At 42.5% G+C, this 17,616-nt stretch overlaps 1 protein-coding gene across 7 annotated transcripts in view; it reads right to left on the bottom strand.

Annotated features, from left to right (window-relative positions):
* SNX5 (sorting nexin 5) overlaps window positions 1–17,616 on the bottom strand; it is a 73,633-nt gene that overhangs the window by 31,474 nt on the left and 24,543 nt on the right. The window contains exon 1 of one of the 7 annotated variants that reach the window (XM_084854802.1): window positions 9,803–11,142. The exons of the other annotated variants lie outside the window; for them this stretch is intronic. Within the exon in view, the coding sequence (XP_084710928.1) occupies window positions 9,803–9,844 (42 nt within the window). The 5' untranslated portion in view covers window positions 9,845–11,142. Of the gene's footprint in view, window positions 1–9,802; window positions 11,143–17,616 lie in introns of those variants that run through there. 7 annotated transcript variants of the gene reach the window in all.

Below are 17,616 nucleotides of genomic sequence, written 5' to 3'. Positions count from 1 at the left end.
ATCCATAGTCAGATCTAAACCTCCATCCAGATTAGCAGATTTCCCAATTTCCATCTTATCCAGATTAAGTTTCAACCTGATAGCCCTCATCCATTCCAATACTGCCCCCAGACACCCAACTGCCTCCGTGAGATTACATGGCAAAGAGGTAGAACTCCATATCATCCACATATTGATGACACCGCAAACCAGACCTCCAGATGACTTCTACCAGTGGTTTCATGTAGATGTTGAAAAGCATGGGGGGGCAAAACAAAACTCTGAGGCACCCCAAATGTCAATGGGCAAGGGGTGCAATAAAATTCTCCCGGCACCAACTTCTGGGTCTGTCCTCCTGGGAACAACCTAAGCCACTGCAACACTGTGGCCCCAAGTCCTACCCTAGAGAGATGGTCCAGAAGGATACCATGGTCAGTGCTACTGAAAGCCACTGAGAGGTCCAGGAGAACCAATATGGTCACATTTCCCCCATCCATTCCCGAGCATAAGTCATTCCCAAGGCGAGCAATGCAGTTTATGTATGTATTTATCAACACCACCCCTTGCTAAGACACAGTAAGGAAGAGACCACCTGCCCAAATAGATTGTGAGTGCACTGCTACCCGTGACTTGCCTGCTACCTGTGACTGCTCCAGTGAGACTCCTTGCAGGATCAGGCTCTTGAGTAGACTTTCTCCCAGGGACTTTTTGCCACTTTGCAACAGCTTGTATCAGCTTCTTGCAGCTGGAGCATAAAAAGGTGGCAGGGCCATCACTGAAGGGGGTCTCAGCCAGCCTTCAGGTGGGTCTCAGTGCTGTAGACTGCCCTGTGCCACGGACACACCGGACACACTGCAAAGGCCCGTATGGCAGTGGAAGTTCATAGAATCATAGAACAGTAGGGTTGGAAGGGGCCTATAAGGTCATCGAGTCCAACCCCTGTTCAATGCAGGAATCCAAGTCAGACCATCCCTGACAGATGGCTGTCCAGCCTCGTCTTGAATGCCTCCAGTGTGGGAGAGCCCGCTACCTCCCTAGGTAATTGGTTCCACTGTTGTATTGCTCTAACAGTCAGGACGTTTTTCCTGATATTCAGCCGGAATCTGGCTTGAAATAATCAAGATTGTTTGTATACATTCTTCTGTCTGAAAGGCCACATCTCAAGCCCCAAATCAAAATATACTTTGAATTTACCTAAAATTCAAAGTGACAGTAGTCAAACTTAAGCACTGATACTAGTTTTAATTTAAGAAGTTCTTTTATTGCTATTTGTTAAACCTTGAACCATATGTTGGGAATACTGCCTGATAGTGCTTTTATGGACATGTAGGGGTTTTTTAGATTTGTTGTTAGTAAGTATGGGGAGAGGCTGGTGCTTAATCTGTCAATTTTAAAATCAGTTCAGTCTCTTAAAAAAACACTTATCTTCTGAATGTTCCTGATGGTAGTTGTGTTGCCTTCCTGTATCTGAATATGGGCTGTTGTTTTTATTTTTTTTATTTAATTAATTAAACACTTTTTGAAGTAGATTGTTCTAGATGTTATACAATATATTTTAAACATAATAGTAACATAATAAAATACAATAAAATCATAATATAACACAACACAGGCATATGACACAGCATAGAACAGAATATAAATGCAAAAAACTAAAACCACCCTAAAGTACATGCTTTAAGACCACACCAGAGGAACTAAAATAGTAGGGATTTTTTTAAACAGAATACAGAAATATTTCAGAGAACACTTAGCCTAGTACCAAAAAGATAGCAGGATGGGTGCCTGGTGAGCTTCCATCAGGAGAGTATTCCAGAGCTTGGGTGGGGGGAGGGGTACCACAAAAGCCCTCTTATCACTACCCCCAAACCTCTGAATGAGGGGGCACTTGAAGCAGGGCTTCTGTGGATTACCTTAAGACACAGGAGGTGTTTTGTCAGGTACCAAGATCCAAGCTGCTAAGAGCTTTATAACTCAAAACCATCACTTTGAATTGGACCTGGACATTTATTGGAAGCTGATACAGGCAAGAGACTTCCGTAATATGATTGTAATGCCTGTTCCCAGTTAGAACTCTCACAGACACATTTTGCACTAGCTGAAGTTTCCAGGTAGTCTTCAAAGGCAGCCCCGTGTACAATGCATTACAGTAATCTAAATGGAAAGCTACCAGGGCATGGATCACTGCAGCTAGACTGTCCACCTTCAGATAGGGTCATAGCTGGGATACTGATAGCAAAGAGAACTTATTATAGGCCTGCTGCATCATTTCATGTAGCTTCCTGGAGAGCTAGACTAAGGAACTGCAAATGCTTTGCTGTGGTGTTCTCTCAAGGGTCTAAGAAAACGCCTTCCCGCCAGGCCTGTAGATAGCTGAGTGTAATTTTCCCTCTGACATATCCCTAAATATCAGTAAAAATGTCCTACTACTTCCCCTAATTAATCATGTACAGGCATTTTAGAAAATTCCCTTTAAAACTATTCTTAACAGGGAGAGCAATCCTGTGGCCTCCGGACAGCATCTGGGGGAACACAGGATAGTTCGGATACCTGGATCCAAGGTCGGAGTCAGCAGTTACTGAGTTTCCTGTAAGTTGGTTAGAGAGTAAGGTTAGTTAGTTAGTTGGTTATTTTCTATACCGCCCAATAGCCGAAGCTCTCTGGGCGGTTCACAAAAATTAAAACCAAAGAGCACACAATATAAAATATATAAAACATTAAAACCACAGTATAACAATGCAATCAGAATAAAACCTAGCAGCAATGCAGGGATTTATAGATTTAAAACAGCAAAGCTAAACGTCTAGAAAGTTAAAATGCTAAAACGCCTGGGAAAATAAAAAGGTCTTCACTGGCGCCGGAAAGAATACAGTGTAGGTACCAGGCGAACCTCACTAGGGAGCTCATTCCACAGCCGGGGTGCCACAGCAAAGAAAGCAGAGAAATAATTTTGAATTATAATTTTAAAAAAACTAGGAATAAAGAGGAATGGGATAAGAAAGGGAAGCTGTATTGGAGGAAGTGAAGGTAAAAGCCATAGGAGGGATGGATGAAAGAGACTGGCAGCTGGGGATAGGGTACAAGTTAAGTGTGAAGAAGGGGAGAAGAAATGACAAGAGATGGGTAAGACAACTGACAGGCATGGGAAGAGGGGGAGAGAAAAAGAATATAAAATACACATTTTCTCTACTTAGAGCAAGGCTCCCTAACCTTTTGGGGTTGGTGAGCACATTTGGCATTTTGAGAAAGTGTCATGGGCGCTGTGTTGCCAACCCAAGGACAAGGGTTGGCAACACAGTGCCTATGCACTTGTGCCCGCCAAGATCCCCCAATGTGCCCACCAGACCCCTTGCAACTCCCTCCACTCACTTCAGACCGCTCCAGATTCTCCTCCTCCTGCCACCACCACTACTTGCTGCAGTTCCCACTGTGCTGCACAACAATTCCAAATCTTCCCATTGCCGCCTCCTTCCCCCGCTTCGCTGGCTACAAAGCCAAATGGCTGCTGCAGCTGTGTCTGGCCATGGTACAGGCTCATGGGGCCTGCAGGCAGAAGAAGCAGGAAAGCCTGCTCTGAAGGGGAAACTGGGGAAGAAAACAAAGTAAAGACGAAGCTGCGCAAGCATAGCATGTAGTCTCAGATGGCTCAAAAGCAGCTGTGCTGTGCTGGAGACCACTGCAGGGTGTCTGGAGAGTGACTGTATGTGGGGTACGTTTTTGCCCTCAAGCTGTGCTTTGTGTTTGGCAGCAGCATCTCCTGGGTGAGCGTGGCAGGGGTGAGCAGCGTCTGGGTTAGTACGGCAGGGGTAAGTGGTATGAGCAGTGTTTGGGGTATTCCTGGGTGAGCATGGTGGGAGTGAGTAGTGTGAGAGACATTTTATTACTTCAGGTATTTTATTACTGGTCCTCTCTTTGTGTGCCTGTCCCTCTGTCTATGTGAATGAAAGTAGGGGATGACTGGAGCTCCCTCACCCCCAGAAAAAAAATCAGTGCTCCTTCTTTGACATGACTGATTGAGCTATTGTGTTTCTCTGATCCAGCACGCGCATGCGTGTGTGTGAGAGACAAAGAGATTGTATATTCCACACACACAACACAAACAATTGCTCCTTCTTTGCCAGTATTGTATGTGCAGCATTTGGTGATCCCCATGAGTGGGCCATCCTCCAGAAGAGTGAGAACGTATGTTTTCAACAAAGACTGGAAGTAGAAGTATATGTTTATGGATCTGAAAGAGAAATGCATGTGCCTATTGTGGTCTGAAACAGTTGCAATTCCTAGGAAGCATAACAACGAGATTTCCAGACAAACCACAGCACTTGTGTCATGAACTGTCCACTTCATTCTCAGCTTCAGAAAAAGGAGGTCAATGAACTCAAAGCCACACTGGTGAATCAACAATCACTGTTCACCAAACATGTGTTTCAATCCAAGATTGCAGCAATTGTCTCTTTGGAAATAGTCATTTACTTGTCAAGAGAAAGAAGCCTTCTGAAGATGGGGAACTGCTGAAAGAGGCATTTCTGACTGTTAGAGACATTTTGAAGGTTGCTCCTATAAAAAGGAAATGATTGGAACTTTTCAAAAGATGCAGCTGTCTGCCAGGACAGTGACCAGAACAGTTGAGACCGTATCAACTGACTTAAAAAATCAACTTAAAAATGACAACAAACATTAAGGACACTTCACAGCTTGCAGTTACTGTACACATGGTGTTCAATGACTTCTCTGTGAAAGTAGAGTGAGTGAATGTGCTACCTCTGAAAGGAAGAACGAGAGGTGAGATTATCTTTCACTTTCAAAAATTATGCAGTAGAAATACTTTGCCTATTCACAAACAATCATCCATGACATTGGATGGTGCTCCTGATATGACTGGCATCCAGAATAGATTAATTGCACACTGCAGGAAAGATACCACTTTCCCAAAGTTTACTGAATGACCAGGAAGCATCGCGTGCCAGAGTGCTCTGGCTTAAACACGCCATGGAAGTTGTAACAAAAATCATGAACTCAATCCAGGCTGCCTCGTTGCAACACAGGCTGTTTAAGGCACTTTTGGAGAAAGTAGAGGCAGAGTATGATGATCTTATTCTGTACTCAGAGCAGGGTGGACTGATCTAAATCAAGATGATTTAAATCACTTATTTTAAATCATAATTGAGATCACCTAGAGAAAACCCTATTTAAATTAAGTTTGCCACTTATTGTTCTTCACGTATTTCTTAAACAATGGTGCAAATCTGATTACTAAAATGTTAATTTACAACTCAATACAGCATTTTGCAAGGAGGATGTACTTTGTGCTGTGTCAAGCTGCAGGCGCAGTAGATGTACATTAAGAATGGTAACAATTAAATCACATACACAATCACAATAGTACTTATTAAATATTCTTAAAAATTACATAAAGGCTTCACATTGCAATTGTACCCATCTCCTGAATTGCCAGATGACTGCCTTAAACTTTTTTTATTTTTCAAATTCTATTAACTCCAACAGACAAGTCATCACACTAAATGTACAGCACTGTCCTTTAAATGAGATATCATCTTCCCCAATCACACTGTCATTTTTACTCTTGGACTGAAAGAGAAATATGAGTTTTCCTGCTTGTTTAACTCCCGGTCGATTTCTTGGCTTTGAGTAAACAATGCCAAATGATGAAAATATTCTCTCTGTGCCTGCAGAGGGAACTACTGTTGTGGAAAGTTGGCTTAGAAACTGAAGGAACTCTGGTTCAAGGTGTCTGGCTGATGATTTCCACCAATTCAAAGGAGTGACTTTGACATTACCAGTAAACATGTAATGCTTACATTGTTCCCCTCCACCCCTGAAATTTATTATGAATGGCATATCAGAGGAATGGTTTTGAGATGCCCATGCCATGGCAACATCATCTTCTTTAGACGATAGGCATCTACCTTTATATCTGGGTTTGAGAATGCTTGCAAGAAAATGAGGTGGAGTTAGTGCTTGATCCACCCGCTTCTTTGTTGCCTGCAGTTCAACTTTCTGGTTGGGTATGTCTTTTTTCAATGTTTCTTGAAAGTTCAATGTTTCTTGAAATTCCTTCCAAATTTCAACAGCATTAGGAATGCAGCAACACTCTCTTTGAAGTTTGTCTAAGGCTATGGATATAGGCATCAATATACTGAGCATATCTTCTATGTTCCTCTTTAATCCAATGTTAGATATTTTGGATGAGATGCTTCCATCTATTTTATCATGGTTTTCATCACAAATTTTTAAGAGAATAAATTATTCAAATCAACTACAAAATTCCACTGAACATCTTGAAGGAGAATTAGTTTGGTTCCTCCGGCTTTCTTCAGTGAAGCTGAAGTAAAATGATAGTTGCAGAAGTATTTTGGGACTTCAACAACACTGTCTTTTATTCCTGGAGAACTTAAGTCTTTGGCTAAAAGATGCATTAAATGAGCACTGCAGCCATATGTTATTAAGGAGGCTCCTTCCATTCTTTCTTCTAAGTATCTTCTCAACTTCACTATGTTTGTGGCATTGTCTGTAGCAAAACTGCACACATGTCACTTGAATTTTTGTTCTCAGTTTATTACAGCTTTTACTGCCACTTCTTTTAAGTATTCTGCTGTGTAGGCATTTCGTGTTGTATCTATTGATTCTGAAAGATATCCAACCCCATCTTCTATTGTCACAAAGCCCATATTACTGGAACATTGTGTACATTGCTCCACCCATCAAGGCTTAAACTGGCAAATTTCCCTTCAGTATTTCTTGCACACTGTTCAAGTTCCTTCTTATACACTGTATCTAGCAACCTTCCACCAACTTCTGCTCTATGTGGTGGAGTGTAACCCAGTCACAAGGACGCAACCAGATCAGTGAAGTATTTATTGTTAACAATGCAAAAAAATGTAGTATAAATGAACCAAGAAATCTTTTCACCTATGGTATCTTCCTGGTATTTGCTGGTCCCCACTATAAACCAGTCCATGGTGGTGGCTTTACTGGGTGACTGCAATTTTTTGCTTGCTACTGATACTTCAGTTACAGCACTGTTGCTAAAAGTACCAACAGATGATAATGACTCTGACATTGCTGCAGATGGACAGTCAAAGTTTCTAGTGCTTACGCAGGATCCTGAAACACAAATGATTATAAGTAGTAAGTACCATTCAGGTATGACCTAAATCATATCCCTTATGAATATACAGTGGAGGTGAGGAATAGATTTAAGGGATTAGACCTGATAGACAGAGTGCCTGAGGAACTATGGACGGAGGTCCATAACATTGTTCAGGAGGCAGCAACTAAATCCATCCCAAAGAAAAAGAAATGCAAGAAAGCCAAGTGGCTGTCTGATGAGGCTTTACAAGTAGCTGATGAAAGAAGGGAAGCAAAAAGCAAGGGAGAAAGGGGAAGATATATCCAACTGAATGCAGAGTTCCAGAGAATAGCAAGGAGAGACAAGAAGGCCTTCTTAAATGAACAATGCAAAGAAATCGAGGAAAATAATAGAATGGGAAACACTAGAGATCTCTTCAAGAAAATCGGAGATATCAAGGGAACGTTCTGTGCAAAGACAGGCATGATAAAGGACAAAGAAGGCAGGGACCTAACAGAAGCAGATGAGATTAAGAAGAGGTGGAAAGAATAGACAGAAGAACTATACAGGAAAGATCTGAATGTCCCTGATAGCCATGATAGTGCGGTCACTGAACTTGAGCCGCACATCCTCGAGAGTGAAGTCAAGTGGGTCTTAGGAAGCATTACTAACAACAAAGCTAGTGGAGATGACAGTATTCCTATTTAAAATCCTAAAAGATGATGCTGTTAAAGTGCTGCACTCAATATGCAAACAAATTTGGAACACTCAACAATGGCCACAAGACTGGAAAAGGTCAGTTTACATTCCAGTTCCAAAGAAGGGCAACGCCAAAGAGTGTTCAAACTACCGCACAATTGCGCTCATTTCACATGCCAGCAAGGTTATGCTCAAAATCCTACAAGCTAGGCTTCAGCTGTATGTGAACTGAGAACTACCGGAAGTACAAGCTGGGTTTAGAAGAGGCAGAGGAACTAAAGATCAAATCGCCAACTTTCGCTGGATCATGGAGAAAGCAAGAGAATTCCAGAAAAATGTCTATTTCTGCTTCATGGACTACGCTAAAGCCTTTGATTGTGTGGATCACAACAAACTGTGGCAAATTCTGAAAGAGATGGGAGTACCAGACCACCTTACCTGTCTCCTGAGAAACTTGTACGAGGGTCAAGAAGCAACAGTAAGAACTGGACATGGAACAACCGATTGGTTCAAAATTGGGAAAGGAGTACGACAAGGCTGCACATTGTCGCCCTGCTTATTTAACTTATATGCAGAGTACATCATGAGAAACGCCGGGTTGGATGAATCACAGGTCGGAATTAAGATTGCCGGGAGAATTATCAACAACCTCAGATACGCAGATGATACCACCCTAATGGCAGAAAGCAAAGAGGTTCTAAAGAGCCTCTTGTTGAGGGTGAAAGAGGAGAGTGCAAAAGCTGGTCTGAAACTCAACATTAAAAAAACGAAGATCACGGCATCTGGCCCCACCACTTCCTGGAATATGGAAGGGGACGAAATGGAAGCAGTGACAGATTTTATTTTCTTGGGCTCCAAGATCACCGCAGACGGTGACTGTAGCCATGAAATTAAAAGACTCTTGCTCCTTGGGAGGAAAGCTATGGCAAACCTAGACAGCATAGGAAGAAGCAGAGACATCACCTTGCCGACAAAGGTCCGTCTAATCAAAGCTATGGTTTTCCCAGTAGTAACGTATGGCTGTGAGAGCTGGACTATAAGGAAGGCTGAGCGCCGAAGAATTGATGCTTTCGAACTGTGGTGCTGGAGAAGACTCTTACGAGTGCCCTGGACTGCAAGGAGGTCAAATCAGTCCATCCGAAAGGAAATCAACCCTGAGTGCTCATTGGAAGGACAGATAATGAAGCTGAAGCTCAAATATTTGGGCCACTTAATGCAAAGAGAAAACTCTCTGGAAAAGACCCTGATGCTGGGAAAGACTGAAGGCAAAAGGAGAAGGGGACGGCAGAGGATGAGATGGCTAGATAGCATCACTGATGCAATGAATATGGACTTGAGCACGATCCGGGAGAGAGCACAGGACAGGAAGGCGTGGCATGCTATGGTCCATGGGGTCACCAAGAGTCAGACACGACTGAACGACTGAACAACAACAACTAGTAGTCAGACTCATTCTTCTCAGTCCTTCTTACTCTATTATGTTAATCATTTACATTTAACACGGATGCAGTAGATCTGATTCCAAATTACCAAAATGCTAAGATGACTTTTGCAGCAAGACCCATTGAACTCACTCAGGACCATGGAACTCAATGTTAGTCATGACTAAGCCCACTGAAATCAATGGGCTTAGTTGTGACTAACACTGAGTGTAGAATGGGGTTGCCTAGGGAAGCTGAGTTATGCTGAAATAAAATAGGGAACAGATTTATGGCATAACCATTATGGTCTGCCACAACATTCCAAAATAAGGGCTATGTACCGTGTTACATTAAATAGGAAAATAATACCCAGTGGCAACTGGCAACTCTAGATTTCTCTTACGGCATCTTTCTGTACTTGGGCGATAGATTCTAAACTTAGGTATCTAACTAAATGAGGCATAAGGATTAGCTTAGCTAAGTTAAACTTTTTTTCTAGTAACATCCCACATAACAAACAGCTTCAAAATTTACTTGTTAAATCACACTAATACTAAAAGGTATACAGAGTCTTGGGAAGGAACACATTGCAAACTAAATTATTTAATTTACTAACCAACTGATCCAGATTGTTCTTCAGGCATGTCCACATCTTCATTCACATAGTTTTCTCCCAATAAGCAGTTTTTGTTATGTTTCATTCTTGCAACTAGGCCTTCCATCTCCTTCTGGCACAGCTTACACTTGGCACATTTTCCCTTTCTACCCAGAGAAGGAATTTCTTCAAAATATTCCCAGATAGGGTCTCTCTTACATTCAGAAGCCATGACAGTTCTTGTGTTGCAAATGTGTAGGGGAACATAGGAATCTGAAGTTGTGAGTCTTTACGGTCCCCTCTGCCTTTGTGAACCGATCCTGGTGGCCAGGCAGACACCCTTTTAGTCCTACGTCTAGAAGCGAACACCGCCTCCTTTCTCGCATCATTTCCTTCAGCTGTCTTTTACACTTCCAAAGGAAAATACATTTTCATTCCAAAAGAACATATTTGTATTGATTAGTTGCAAGCTTCCCATTGATCCAGGACTATCCACTTTTTACGCAGGGACCACTTTAAAGCCCATCATCATTGGCTGCCTAAAATGTGCATTTTAAAATGTGGGCAAATTACCTCAGGCACCTTCGCAAGAGGACTCATCATCCTCAGATGATTTGACAGCTTCCCCAACAATGTACCAGGTTACGCAGACTCAACAATAAACAAAACCCTTCAATCAACAAACTTAAACTTATGCATACCAACATGATATGAACTCTCCACAGCTCCAGCCATCATTTCCTTTCCTATACTGTCTCTCTGTCTTCCATGGGCATAGCCCTGCTCTATAAGCAAAGAACAACAATCCTAGCCTGCGTCTTTGGACATATGACCTTTGGTCAGAGAAACAGACATTGAAAGCTCAGAACTTTCAAGAAGCAAGAGCTGGTAGTTAGGTTGTACAGAGACATTTCCCTGAGATGCATGTAAAACTGAAATGAATGCTCATGTCTGATTGGTAGGTATAGAATCATAGAATACTAGGGTTGGAAGGGGCCTACAAGACCATCGAGTCCAACCCCCTGCTCAATGTAGGAATCCAAGTCAGAGCATCCCCGACAGATGGCTGTCCAGCCTCGTCTTGAACGCCTCCAGTGTGGGAGAGAGCCCACTACCTCCCTGGTAATTGGTTCCATTGCCATATTGCTCTAACAGCAAGGAAGTTTTTCCTGATGTTCAGCCGGAATCTGGCTTCCTGTAACTTGAGCCCATTATTCTGTGTCCTGCATTCTGGGATATCGAGAAGAGATCCTGGCCTTCCTCGCTGTGACACCCTTTCAAGTACTTGAAGAGTACTATCATATCTCCCCGGAGCCACTGGTTCATTTTTATGAGGCTGTAAGTGCTGGTTTAGCATGTTCATGATGAGATGTAATTATAACTGTTTTGTTTTTTTAATGAGATGTTAGTATTTTGATAGCTACTTAAGATTTAGGATTTTAAAAATCCATTTTAAAGAAATCATTCATTTTTATCCACCCTGACTCAGAGGTTAGGTGGCTGAGTAAAGGAAAGGTTCTTGCCGGATTCTTGAATGTGACCGAGGAAATGAAGAACTCCTTGATTTCTTCAATCAGCATTCAGTCAAAAAAGCAGCAGGTAGAACAATTGGAAAACAGGCTCTGGGTGCTGGTCCTAGTTTTCCTTCCTGAGTTGTTGGAAAAACTGAACAGTTTGAACATTGAGCTTCAGGGAAAAGGTAAACATATTTCTGGAATGATCACTTCAGTCAAGACATTCAAAGGTAGACTGAGTTTGTGGAAGTCACACTTCCAAAGAAAAAAATTTCTATACTTCCCTGCAATGAAGCAAGTTCTTGGTGAGAGTCAACTCAACAACATACCATTTGTGGACCACCTTGAAACACTTGAGGACCAATTCCATGCCAGATTTCAATAGTTCACTGACAATGAAACAGTGATGTAATTTGCTGTCATTCAGCCCAGCTGACGTCACAGAAACTGCAGCATTCATTGGGAAACAATGTCAGGTTGGAGTAGACCAAATACAGCTGTAGATAGTTAATTTTCAGAATGACTTTGTTTTACAAGAAAATGCTGGGCATGACAATTTTTAAAATCTGGTTGATTTACAAATTTCTTTTTCTGAGAAAGACTGCAGCAAATCTATCTTCTTTTTTGGATCAGCGCATCTATGTGAATCACCCTTCTCACTAATGAAATTCATCAAATCAAAGTACAGAACACGGATGACTAATGATCACTTGAATGACTGTTTGCAAGCCAAGCTCTTCATACATTCCTGATTATGAGAAATTCTCTGATGGGATATAGTTTCAAATATTGCACTAGCCTGGAGATTTGCACTTTTATATATTTTACATGTTATTTTTTACCTGAGTTAATTGTGATACCCCTTCATATTCTTAAAAAAAGTTTTTGAATAAATTCTTCCACTTTAACCACTCGGGTGTCCTGTATTTTTTTCTGCGCCACATTGCAGAGCACCCCTATAGCAGCCAATTTTGTGGTGATGCCCACAATACTTCCTCAAAATTTCAAATGTGTCCATGAACCCACAAAAGCTGCCTACCCCTGGTATTGGAGTTTTGGGATACTTTTCTGTATGTCTGATAGAGCACATCTTCTCGAACATTTTGTTGTAAGAAATGCTTTAATTACAATTTGTTTGCTGTTAGCTAGATTTACTAGCACTGCCACTGAGATTAGTCAAAGTTTGTTCTGGGAGGTGCCCCACAACTCCCTCCACCAGGGCAAATCCCCACAGCTCCCCCATTACTGTGAAATGAACCTGCTCTGCAATAGCACCGTGTGATTGTGCTGACTGCTGCTATGCACTCTGTGAGTGTCAATCGGCTGTGATCTCTGGCACAGGCCAGGCAGTAGTTCGTTTTTCAAATCACACGTATGCAAATCAGGGCAGACCAAGATGGCAGGTTTCCCAGAGGGTGCTCTGGGGAAATGATCTCCAACAGGATCAAAGGCATCAGCAGTGCACTGTGGAACTTCGAGGAGGGTCCTGTTTCCAGTGCTTCGTAATGGACATTGCTGGCGATGACTAAATCTATGTGACTAAATCTGGCCAATGAGAGTTTCAGGAGGAAATGGAAAAAAAAAACATGAGGGAGCCAGCCAAGATCTGAACAGCTAGCAGCACATCATGATCACTTGCCTTCTGAGCTCGGAGAGGCGACTGAGAAAGGAGCAAGCCAAGCAACCAACCTCAAAAGCAGCAGCTGAGATTTACTTTGTTTTTTGAAGAGGAGAAGGGGGGAAGAGAGAGAGAGGTGCACTGTGTGTGTCCCTGCTGTCTTTTATTTTTATCTTAGCAGCAACTGCTGAGTTGAGCTGAGTTTTTTTTTTTTTAGTTTTAGCAGGTGATTTTATTTTACTATTTGAAGGGGGGAGAGCAAGAGAGAGAGACCAGCATGTGTGATCTCTTTGTGAAAACCCAACCACAAGGATGACTCAGGAGACAGCCAGGCACAACACTCCAGTAAACGTTTCATAGATTTTTTCATTGCGGGGGAAGAAGGGGAAAGGATGGGGTTGCTTTGCTATGATATACTATGTTGAGGTTGTTCTGTATTTTTTTTTTAAAGAATTCCATCTGTGGCTCTGTGTGTTTGTGTGTGCATGTGTGTATGTGTTGGGTGCAGGGATCTGTACCTAGATAATGGCTATGGTGGTTAATCAGCTTGATGAAAATGCATGTGGTGTGACTAATTAAATTGGCTTGGTTAATTGGAGAGAAAAATGAATATTTCATCTTGCCTTCCAGGATAACTAGATAGACAGAAAGTAACTTATTCCTGCAGCTGGTTTGTGGAGCAGGAAATCTTCATTCATCATGAATTCTACTTCTTTAAAGAAAGGCTTCTGGCCTGCATGAGTAATCCTATTGTGTGTGTGTTTTAACAGTGCAATCCTATGTAACTACTCAACACTGAGTTCAATGGGACTTGCTCCTAGCTAGTGGGTATAGGATTGCAGCATAAGAAGCCTTTCTGGCCTGTTTGCTTCTCTAAAACAAAGCCAACTTGAGTGCCATTTTGATGGAAAGGTGGAGTACAAATCACATAAATAAATGAATAAAACAAAGGATTTCTGGCTCGCTTTGATCAAAAATGCTTAAATAAGGATTTGCCTAGCCTGTTTACCCAAATTGTGCCAGTGTGGCTCTGAAAAGATCACACAAAGGATTCCTGGCCTGCTTTGCTCAACGATGCTTGTGGTCTGTGTGGTTTAAAGAAGGACTTTGTAGGGTTTGCTTTACCAAAGTATGCCACTGTGGCTCTAAAACTGTCTTCATGGCCAGGTTCTCTCTCTCTCTCTCCTGTGTGGTTTGCCCTCCAAGGCTCGTCTAACCTTATGCTGTGTTTTACCATGTAATGTTTTGTTTTGTTTTTTAATATATTTTTATTTTATATGAATGAATATGAATGAACAGTACCAAAATTATCAACAACCTCATCAATACCTCAATTTCCCCGCAGTACAATATTCTGATGAGGACACCACAGTAACAAAAAGACAAGAAAAAAGAAAGAGAAAAAGATAAAGGGAAAAGGGTGGAGGAAAGGAAGTGAGGAAAAAAGAAGAAAATTCCTTCCCCCTCGTTCCCCCCTCCCTCTCCCTCCCCCTCAACGAATTGAATTTAAGTTCCAACACCCCCGGTCCCCAATGTCGTTCTGTTTTAAAGACTATATCTATAACCTTAACAATCTTACAATTTAGTATACAACCTTACATTTCTACATCATATCATCCAGTTCTGGGCACCGCATTTTTAGAAGGATGCAGACAAACTGGAGGGGGCTCAGAGGAGGGCAACAAAGATGATCAGGGGACTGGAAACAAAGCCCTATGAAGAGAGACTGAAAGAACTGGGCATGTTTAGCCTTGAGAAGAGAAGACTGAGGGGAGATATGATAGCGCTCTTCAAGTACTTGAAAGGTTGTCACAGACAGGAAGGCCAGGATCTACGAAGGTAGTGCCGACTGGCTACAAAGGTGGTGCCGACAAGAGAGATTTGGATTCTGGGACCACGGGCTATACTTCCTGGAAGATGGGCTGTTGGCAAGGGACGGGTTGCACCTCACAAAGGATTGGAAGAATGTGTTTGGCCACAGCATGAAGAACTTCATCACGAGGGCTTTAAACTGAATCCTACGGGGAAGGGAGATGTAATGTTGGGGGTAACAATGGACGTAGGCACATGCACTGCAACGGGGAAAACAGCTCTGATAGCGCCCAATAATAGTCTTCAGACACATGTAGGAAGAAAGCCAGACTATGAAGCACATGGTCTTCGATGTCTATATACTAATGCCCAGAGTATGGAAAACAAACAAAATGAACTGGAACTCTTAATACAGGAGGGAAATTATGACTTGATAGGTATAACTGAGACTTGGTGGGATGACTCTCATGACTGGAATACAGCAATTGAAGGATATAACTTGTTCAAAAAGAACAGGAGGAACAGAAAGGGAGGTGGGGTTGCACTGTATGTGAAAAATACATATCTCTGCACAGAAATACAGGAGGATGAGCTTGGTAGCCCCATCGAGCGCATCTGAATCAAAATAAATGGAGCAAAGAATAAAAGGAACCTGGTGGTCGGACTCTACTACTGGCCACCCAACCAAGGAGAAGACGAGGATGAAACTTTTGAAAAGCAAATAGCCAATGTTTCAAGGAAGCATGATGTAGTAGTAATGGGGGACTTCAATTTCCCCGATATTTGTTGGGAGACAAATTCTGCAAAACATGGCCCCTCCAGGAAATTCCTGACATGTATGGCGGATAACTTCCTCCTACAGAAAGTGGAGGAAGGAACTAGAGGATCGGCTATCCTTCACTTCATCCTAACCAACAGAGATGACTTAGTGGATAAAATAGCAGTTACAGGAACTCTGCGGGAAAGGGACCATGTTGCACTTGAGTTCTTGGTTCTAAGGGAAGCAAAAGCCGAGTGTAGTCAAACGCATACCCTGGATTTTAGGAAAGCTGCTTTTAATCAACTCAGAACAATGATCAGTAAGGTCCCATGGCAAGCGATGCTAACGAGAAAAGGAGTCCAAGATGGGTGGGAGCTTTTAAAAAAGGAAATTCTCAAGGCACAATCACAAACCATTCCAACAAGAAGAAAAGGTGGAAGACAACAGAAGAAGCCAATGAGACTTCACAAAAAGCTTAACAAAGGAAGAGTACAGGCAGGTAGCACAGAATTGCAGGGATGGCGTCAGGAAGGCTAAAGCTGAGAACGAGCTGAGGTTAGTGAGGGAGGCTAAAAGCAACAAAAAGGCTTTCTTCAGCTACGTGCATAGTAAAAGGCAGAGGAAAGAAATGGTGGTTCAGCTATTAAATAAGGATGGCAAAAAGATAACAAATGACAAAGCAAAGGCAGAGGTGCTCAATTCCTACTTTGGCTCAGTCTTCCCCCAAAAGAGGGTCGATGATCCCCCTGGCAAAGGCGAAATACAGGCTGAAGGGGCAGGATTGCAGCTTGAGATTGACAGGCATATGGTCAAGGAACACCTAATTACTTTGAATGAGTTCACATCTCCAGGGCCAGATGAACTGCATCCTAGAGCAATAAAGGAACTGGTAGAAGAACTCTCAGAACCGCTGTCTATTCTCTTTGAGAAATCCTGGAGGACGGGGGAAGTACCAGATGACTGGAGGAGGGCTAATGTTGTCCCTATCTTCAAAAAGGGTAAAAAGGAGGAACCTGGGAACTGCAGACCAGTCAGTCTGACATCAATCCCAGGGAAAATTCTGGAAGAGATGATAAAGCAATCCATCTGGAAGCACCTGGAAAACAATGCACTGATTACTCGAAGCCAACATGGATTTGTCAAAAACAAGTCCTGCCAGACAAATCTGATCTCATTTTTTGATCAAGTCACCTCCCTTGTGGACTCTGGGAATGCTGTAGACATCATATACCTCGACTTCAGCAAAGCTTTCGACAAAGTGCCCCATGATATCCTGATGAGCAAACTAGCTCAAAGTGGGCTAGATGAAACAACGATCCAGTGGATCCACAGTTGGCTACAGAATCGGACTCAAAGAGTGCTTATCAATGGGATCTTCTCAAACTGGGGAGAGGTAACGACGAGTGGGGTACCGCAGGGCTCAGTCCTGGGCCCAGTGCTCTTCAACATTTGTATTAATGACTTGGAGGAGGAGGTGCAGGGAATGCTGATCCAATTTGCAGATGACACAAAATTGGGCAGGATAGCTAATACTTTGGAAGACAGAAACAAAATTCAAAGTGATCTGGATAGACTGGAGTGCTGGGCAGAAAACAACAGAATGACATTTAATAGGGATAAATGTCAAGTTCTGCACCTAGGAAAAAGAAACCAAATGCAGAGTTACTAGATGGGGGATACGTGGCTCAACAACACTACAAGCAAGAAAGATCCTGGAATTGTTGTTGATCACAAGCTGAATATGAGCCAACAATGTGATGTGGCAGCAAAAAAGGCAAATGCTCTTTTGGGCTGCATTAATAGAAGCATAACTTCCAAATCCCGGGAAGTACTAGTTCCCCTCTACTCAGCACTGGTTAGGCCTCATCTGGAGTACTGTGTCCAGTTCTGGGCACTATGCTTTAAGAAGGATGCAGACCAACTGGAGAGGGTTCAGAGGAGGGCAACAAAGATGATCAGAGGACTGGAAACACAGCCCTATGAAGAGAAACTGAAAGAACTGGGCACGTTTAGCCTTGAGAAGAGAAGACTGAGGGGAGATATGATAGCACTCTTCAAGTACTTGAAGGGTTGTCACAGAGAAGAAGGCCAGGATCTCTTGTTGATCATCCCAGAGTGCAGGACACGGAAT

This window comes from Heloderma suspectum, chromosome 4 (assembly GCF_057233095.1).
Source record: "Heloderma suspectum isolate Gila_16-S chromosome 4, 16-S_ref, whole genome shotgun sequence".
Classification (NCBI taxonomy): domain Eukaryota; kingdom Metazoa; phylum Chordata; class Lepidosauria; order Squamata; family Helodermatidae; genus Heloderma; species Heloderma suspectum.
The sequence above is the reverse complement of the archived record's forward strand: the minus strand, read 5'-3'. Positions and strand labels throughout refer to the sequence as shown.